This window comes from Entamoeba invadens (assembly GCF_000330505.1).
Source record: "Entamoeba invadens IP1 unplaced genomic scaffold scaff_1105074726357, whole genome shotgun sequence".
Taxonomy (NCBI): Eukaryota; Evosea; order Mastigamoebida; family Endamoebidae; genus Entamoeba; species Entamoeba invadens.
The window spans coordinates 312,207-320,466 of record NW_004443615.1 but is presented as its reverse complement, the minus strand read 5'-3'; the positions used below and the strand labels follow the sequence as shown (position 1 = coordinate 320,466).

Sequence of the window (8,260 nt, the reverse complement as noted above, 5' to 3'; positions counted from 1 at the left end):
CAAATCATCTGAATGAAGTCAGCAAAAATGGGTAATGTATTCATTTCTATTTCCGCATCAACAAATGGTAATAAATATGCGACTGGTGACAAGTAGAGTTTAGGAAATGGAGACGCGGGGTCTCTTGATAATATCAGAGATGACTTATTTAGCGCCAAAGGAAATGTGTTAGTCTCCAACGAACTTGCAATGTCAAACAAATTAGCGGACAGAAAGGTCATTTCGTCTTCTCGTGACATTTCACGGGAACAGTAGTCTTCGAATTTGATAGGGATGAATGGGTTGACCAATATCCATATTTGAAGTAAGTTATCCTATGAGTTATATATTACATAGATAATTATTCATATTAATAATATATCAACAATATATTTATAATTTATATGATAACAAACACAAATCCCAAATGTTGATTCGACTATAGGTAATATCCCCGGTACTCCTATAAGTGCTTTAAGTCTCTCAATCATCTCATTGATTTGTTCTTGAGTGTTTTCAGTGGACAATGTGATTTTGATGACACCCATTTCACTGTCATTTTTTAACGCGACTCGGTTATAAAAGATTTCGCCATCGCCAAAGTCCTCAACGAAGTATTCCTCGTTCTCCACAAATTTGAAAAAGTCTCTGTCGTGGAGTTCTCGTGGAGTTGTCATGACTTATTTAGTTCTTTATTCCCATTAGATCATTAAATTAGAAAGTAATAGTTCATAACTTATAAAAGATCTAATATAGACCAACACAAGAATCAAAGAGTAGTATATCGATGTTATGAAAGAAAGTATATTAGAGAATCGAATTATAAACAACTGAAAGGCAATAATTTACTTACTGACGTATGTAAACCCCGAGAAGTCGACTCCTCCATTCCTCGGAACAGATTGTTTCTCCTCATTAATAGCGTCTTGTGTCTCTTCCAAGAATTCCTCCGAGATCATTGCAGTGTCATCTTTACTTGTCACGTTTGGTATGAATGGCGGTTTGATCTTTTTTGCAAGCACTAAGTCGAAGTCCATGTTTTTAAAGAAGGGATGCTTCATCATCACATCCGGGTCGGTCAACCGATCTGTTGGGTCTTTCTGGAGTAACGCGGCGACAAAATCTTTAATAGCCGGCGGCGTGTTTTTCGGGAATCGAACGTCGTCCGAGACTATTTTCTGATACATCGTTTGGACGTCATTATCAAAGAAGGGTGGCAGTCCCAATAACATTTCATAGATTAAAGTGCCATAACTCCACCAATCAACAGCAAAGCCATATCCATTCCCCAACAAGATTTCTGGCGCTAAGTATTCCGGTGTTCCACAGAATGTATTTGTTTGGTCTTTATCAGTCAACCCTTCTTTACACAGTCCAAAGTCGGTAATACAAATATGACCGTCGTCTGTTAATAAGATGTTTTCAGGCTTCAAGTCACGGTATACAATCCCCGCATCATGAAGATATTTCAATCCAATTAATAACTCCGCAGCATAAAATCGCGTTCGTTCAATAGAGAACCGGTGCTCCCGTTGTAAATGAGAGAACAGTTCCCCGCCATTGACAAAGTCGAGAATGAAGTATAACTTATCACCAGTTTGGAAGGAGTAGTGCATTTGCATCAAAAATGGATTCTTAGATTTGGATAACACACTCTTCTCTGCCATTGTATGTTCGACTTCATTATTATCAATAATATGCGACTTATTCAAGATCTTCATCGCATAAACTTTCCCAGTCTCCTTCTCTTTCACTTGCATCACTTTACCAAAAGACCCCTTTCCTATTAATGATAGCATTTCAAAGTCATCAACCGTCTTCTTTTTCTGCCCTTGTCCATCTACAACGGCTTGCGGTTGACCTTCAGCTTTGGAAGGTTGTGTAGTCCCCGTCTTTGTTTTCAGAAAACGAGAAACACTTTGGATCCAATTGTCCCGCTCTTCTGAGGACTCTGCAGCCATGAAAAAAGTACGATTGGGTGTCACTATCCCAAAGCAATTTTTTTTCTTCTCATCTTCAACTAAGACCTCCGACGCAGAATTCACATCAACACACCCTAAGCTGTTCACATCCTTTTTATCTTTAAAATAAAATATCATCCCCGTCGGTGTTAAGACACACCAGCGCTTTTTCCAACTCTTCCAACTTCCCCCTTGTTTCACTAGCCATCCAGCCCTAACATTATCCATTGGATTTGGTCTTTTTCAGTTTCATTATTTAGTTGGACGTTTTTTTTTGTTTGTTCGCCGAGTTCTATCGATGACTTCATTGGTTTTCGGCAGCATTTTACTTGTGGACTTATTTGGTTGGTGGGGATCTATTATGCCTTTTTAAGACTCTAAATACTTGGAATGAGTTCATTAAAGTAATTTGTCATTTCTTCAAGTCGTTTTTCTTCATATTTGAGTTGTTTGGTAACTCAAATAATATCAAATGATTGTTAAAGCTTGAATTGCAGGTGTTTTAAGAAATTATTCAGGCTATTCTCTCGTTCGGCAAAACTCAATAACACATCGGCAATATAAAAATACTGTTCTCTTCACTTCTCTACCTTTGATAATCATTATATCTTTGTAAAACACTTCCTTCTAATTCTCTTGTTGTTAGTATATTTGACTTGAATTTATCGGGAAGTTGATGGCTATTTTTGGATTCTTTCAACAACATCTCAATTCAGAAATAATACTGTATAAGTCATATTTAACAAATTATACTATATGTATAATACACTATTCTTGTTTGTGAAAAACTGGCATAAATGAATTTGACATTCCTGTTGGTCCCGACAAAACACGTTAGAAGTTACCAATTTTTGTCTTTTTCATTCTTCAAATAAAACACTTCACTAAATAATTGGTTACATAAGTTAAAAAACTATATATATACTATAGCTTAATATAGTAAAATTATAGCAATTTTATAATAATTTTATACTTCCGTTGACAGTACAATAGGACGTACAGAATCGGGATTATTCAAACTTGCAAATGACCAGTCATACCATGACGGGTTAATTATGAATACGTCAAAGTGATCTTAACTGAAAAATGAATTACCTCAAAATGACTTTTCGGCGATGTTTCTTCTTGCCTTGGTGGATGCCATTTCGTCTGGGGATCTTTGGAGTGAGAACTGTTGATTTAGCTGTTTCTTGTTGTGCCAAAGGCACAACTCCGACCCCGGTTTCTTTCCGCCTTCATAGACGTCCAGAGTTAATTCGGAGTGAGCGGATTGGATACAGAATTTTCCATTTCCCGTTGGTTGAAGAGTCCAGTGGTTATCAGCGAGTGATACATCGTCATTGGTTTGCATGATAAAAGACCCAGCTTTAGTCTTTCCTTTTTGGACGCCAAGGTACTTTCCTGAATTCAAGTTTTGAATGAGGAAACAAGAAGGATGTGCTTGATTTCTATAAGGGATGAATTGGAACAATTGGTTGGTGGCACTGTGTCGATTCCATAAGCAAACTTTGACGTTGTCTGATGTGCTTCCTCTTGGGATATCAATACATAGACCTTCACAATGACTTGGTGATAATGTATACCCTTCACGGGATAAGATACCTTCGGCTATATAATCTTTGTCCTTCTCCATCTCAAATAAGATCTGACACTCCCGCTCAGCTGTTGCTAATTTTGGTTCAAAGAGTTCCATCTCACGTGTCATGATGACACATATCTCGGGAAGGAATTTACACTCAACTTGAAGTTGTTGCATTATCCTGAATTGGTCCATCACTATTTTGCACATATATTGGCACTCCGGGAATGTTCGTATTGAGCTCAGTAAATTAATACCTTCGTATTAATAATAATAAAAATATAATATTACTAAAGATTTATATAGTATGTTGAATGGTATAACAAACTGTTGGAAAGTCTTTGTTCGTATTCCAGTCTGGAGTGTCTCGAAAACATTTTGAATGCTTTTTCAAGTTTTTCACTTATATAACCAAATTCCTAGAAAAAGAGTTTTTAAAGAGTCAAATTGAAGTGACTTGATATTGGAAGAATTGCGTGAAAATTTGTGGGAAAATTGACTAAATTACTTCGCCTATCAATACATCATTGTACTTCTAATTAAATTTTAATATTTTTTATTATAACATCTCAATTACAGGGATGTAGGGAAGTAAAAAATTCATAAAAAAAAGAAGTGGCTCTCTTCATTGAAGTCTATTGATTGACTCTTATAAACTTAATTAATGATTTATTTAGTCATTTAATAGTTAGTTATTTCAATTAATAGATTCTTGAAAAAAAAGGTGGCTCTTTAAAGTTTAAGTCAATAGTTTACTTGTTATTTGATATAATACTTTTATAATTTATAAAAGAAATAAACTATAAAAAAGTATTACAGTCTACAAAAAATAATAACACTTTGTATTATATATTTAAGTGTTATCGACTATTTAATCATGGAGTCATTGTAATGTTGTATTGCTTACATTAGATGTGTATAAAATTTTTGAGTTTTTTTTGATTACACGTAAAACAAATTCTTTATTTATATATTTATTTAACCATTTTAAATTATTAACCAAAAATGTTGTTTTATTAACAAAAGACAAGTAGAATCTATTCCGATTTTGTATCAGTTTTATGTACCATAATTTATAATATGCAAACTATAATTATGGTTTATAACGACTACTATAACTTTAGAATACTATGGCAACATCGCTTAATTATCAAGTTTTATCGTCTTTTTCTATCTTAAAAATATCGAAGTGCAAAAAAACATGTCTGTTTTTTACAAATACATTTTTTATAGTAAATTTATAATAAAATATCGTAATAAATAGTTTTTCACTTTTTAGGAAATGGAGTTTTTTGTTAAGTAAAAAATTTTTATTGACCAAAAAAACGAAAATCATCGGGACAACCGGATTGAAAGAATGTTACATTTTAAAATACTATTAAGATATGTTACAACGAAAAAAAAATGTAAATAATGAACTTATAAACTTAATTCAATAAATTATACAAATAACAATAAGAAGGTTGATTTCCTCCACTATAAGATCATAGAAAACAAAAGAAAACAAAATTGCTAATTAAGTACAAAATACGAACAATAAATTAAAATAAATAATACAAAGAACTATACAAGTATAATATTTTCAGTACTTTTATGAAGCAGATTAACTTTCAAAAGAATTAAGTTAAATAAAGTAAATAAAAATAAGAAAGCACTTTGTATGTCTGTGACTCCACACCCATCGCCAGATATCTCAAAACAAGAGAAGTCTGTAGACAAGCCTTTATTTTTTAGTAAAGAGTGTCGTACCAATAATCGACCAGCAACGATCATAGGTGCAGATAGACGTCGTATCTTCTCCTCACCCAAACTTCCAGAAGAAGACAATGAGAAACAAATATCTCCACGGGAACACGAGTCCTCATTAAGTCCTTCAGAAACAACACCAAGAAAAATGCAGTGGGGTGGAAGTAAAAGGAAAAATCGGGCTACAGTGCAATTAGAACCACAACCGGAAACAAGAAGAATCTTACTTGGCAGTCGATCTGCGTTACATGATATAGACGACGTCGGCAGAAGATCATTTCTGAAACAAAGGAAAGTCGAAGACGTCGAGATTGAAAGTCCATCACCCGTCACAACACCACAAAGGGAATTGGACTTCACTATCGAGACACAGAACACTTTTTTTAATCCCATTGCACCAAAGAGGTGGATCGAAAGTGAACACGAACCGAGTCGAGAGTACATCGCGTCGAATATGGTGTTATACAATGACATCACTTCTTATTTCACTGACAAAGAGATGTGGCTGAAAACAAATATGCTCAACAACTTACCATATTATGCCACTGCAAAGCGCATTAAAGTACTTATGTGTACGTGGAATGTGAATCAATGTGTATTCAACATCGATGAAGTTAACAAGTGGACACAAGGCGTCGACGACGAGCCTGATATAATAGTGTGTGGGTTACAAGAACTTGAAATGAAAATCGACGCGATCATTACGGGGAAGAAGTACTCTGAGAAGTCGATCATGTGGGAGAATTTGATCTTAGCTTCAATCAATCGAGGACCCAAAATGTATAAGAAGTTGGGGTATTACCAATTATGCGGAGTCGTCCAGTACGTCTTTTTTAATACAGAAATGGAAGGAAAGATCACCGAAGTTGGGTATGAAGATACTCGAGTTGGTGCGATGAGTGGCAAATTAGCGAATAAAGGAGGTGTTGCGTATCGCATGAAAATCTACGACTCAACTGTTTGCTTTGTTGTGAGTCATTTGGCTGCTCATCAACACTTTTGGGAGAAGAGAAATCAAGACTGGAACGAAATCGCGAAAATGAGGATCACATATTATTCGGACATTAAGAAGGAGAAAATGAAAGTGAATCTATTAGACCATGACATTGTCTTCTGGGAAGGCGATTTGAATTACAGAGTGGAAATGACCGACTTCGACGTGAGGAAGAATTTGAAGGCAAAGAAGATGAATAAACTGATTAAACACGATCAACTGTTACAATCTATTCAACGAAAAGAAGTCTTCAGTAACTTCTCTGAAGCGCCAATAACATTCGATCCGACGTTTAAAATAGTGATTGGGTCGGGGGAATACGTTGACAATAGGATCCCGTCGTGGTGCGATAGAATCCTGTGGAAGACTGAAAATCGCCATCACGTCGAAGTCGTGAAATACACAAGCCACGAACTCTATCAAAGCGACCACAAACCCGTGTCGTGTGTGCTCAACGCAGACTTACAAGAAGTCGACAAAGACAAGAAGCGCATTGTTGAAACTTATTTGAAAAGGGTTGCTGAGAAGTATGAGAGAATTAAAGTGCCAAAAGTGATTGTAGAACCCAACATATTGACTGTCGAAGGTGTCGAGTTATTTAAGTCGTACACAGTGAAGACCACAATACGGAATGTTGGGAAATTTACAGTGAAATACAGTGTTAAAGATAGTGTTGATGGGGTGTATCAAAACGACTGGCTTTCTATTCAATCGTGTGATGGAGTTATCGACATTTTTGAAGGGAAAGATGTTGTTGTTGTTACCGTTCAAATCTACATCCAACTGCAATACGCTTGGATGTACCAAGACAGAAACATGTTACTGAAAAAGGTTGTCTTCCAATTTGGCGACGACAAAAGTCTCGAAGTCCCGATGACAGTCATAGTGAAAACACCTCCTTGTATCTTCGGGATGCGTCTCGAGTCACTAAATCGATTACCTCGGCCTATTGTAGGACAACCTAATAAGAGTGTGTTATATAATAAACTCCCATTTTGGGTACCAAAAGAGATCTATAGGCTGACAGATTATATTATTAAGAATTACCAAATGAATTGCTTTGTGGAAACGATGCCAAAAGTCTATTCAGAAGACCAACTCAGGAATTTGGTGTATGCTTTGAACACGGAATCGAATTTTGATAAAGGACCAATTCAATTGTTCTGTGACGGACTACTCACATTCTTGTCGGCACTCCACCACCCACTCTCTTTTTATGATATGACAGATAACAATAACTTAACCGAGGCAGACATATTCAAAACTATTAGATTTGTTATACCAGATGAGTACAGACACTTGTTTTGTTACATCGTGTCTTTCATCAAGAAACTTAAGATCCTTGGGGAAGAGCCAGACACCTTAGTCACTCGATTTGCACCTCATATGTTCCGGTGCTATAAAGGTGTTAAAATAGCCCCATTCATCAAGTTTCTGAAGAACATATTTAACACGGAAATCTAATTCAAAGCAACAAAGACTTACCAACAGTCCGATTTTTTTATTTATATCAAGTATAGTTCTTTTTACTATTTCTTGTTCATTCATTTTAATAGCACAGAATTCTGAAACATTTTCTATAAATTCTAATAAAACTTTATTAAATTTTTAATAAATTTCTAATAAAATTTTAATAAAATTCTAATAAATTACCATTAATTTTCTAATAATTTTCTCATAAATTAATAGCATAAAAAAACAGGTAGCTCTTTGAATCGAATCAGTCAAATAAAATAAACATTTTCATTACTTTTTTTAATTAGAGTTACTTGCGATAATAGTTTCCGTATAGTTTTAGTCGACCTGAGATTGAATGAAGTAGTTTCCAAGTTACTTTGGTTGTTTATTAATTAAATAGAAAGGGATACTATTATAATACTTAATCTCAGATCTAACTCATTTAACTATAAATGAACCAATAAAATGGATCCGACGCGAAGAAAAATGTCAATGAACCGAATTCAAATTCCATTAATAGCACAACACAAAACACCAATTTCT

At 34.9% G+C, this 8,260-nt stretch overlaps 4 protein-coding genes across 4 annotated transcripts; 1 reads left to right on the top strand and 3 right to left on the bottom strand.

Moving 5' to 3' along the window:
* On the bottom strand, positions 1–656 carry EIN_371180 (hypothetical protein; the record flags this gene model as incomplete). Its single annotated transcript, XM_004259439.1, has 2 exons — positions 1–314; positions 396–656. Coding segments are annotated over 2 exons (575 nt in total), but the record flags the coding sequence as incomplete, so codon positions are not given.
* A 168-nt stretch (positions 657–824) lies between these two features.
* On the bottom strand, positions 825–2,168 carry EIN_371170 (hypothetical protein; the record flags this gene model as incomplete). The annotated part of the gene is made up of 1 exon (XM_004259438.1): positions 825–2,168. The coding sequence occupies one exon, from the start codon at positions 2,166–2,168 to the stop codon at positions 825–827; it is 1,344 nt and encodes a 447-aa protein (XP_004259486.1).
* Positions 2,169–3,036: 868 nt separating this feature from the next.
* Positions 3,037–3,714, bottom strand: EIN_371160 (hypothetical protein; the record flags this gene model as incomplete). Its single annotated transcript, XM_004259437.1, has 1 exon — positions 3,037–3,714. The coding sequence occupies one exon, from the start codon at positions 3,712–3,714 to the stop codon at positions 3,037–3,039; it is 678 nt and encodes a 225-aa protein (XP_004259485.1).
* A 1,465-nt stretch (positions 3,715–5,179) lies between these two features.
* Positions 5,180–7,723, top strand: EIN_371150 (synaptojanin, putative; the record flags this gene model as incomplete). The annotated part of the gene is made up of 1 exon (XM_004259436.1): positions 5,180–7,723. One exon carries the CDS (start codon positions 5,180–5,182, stop codon positions 7,721–7,723), a length of 2,544 nt encoding a protein of 847 aa, XP_004259484.1.
* Between the last annotated feature and the right edge of the window lie 537 nt (positions 7,724–8,260).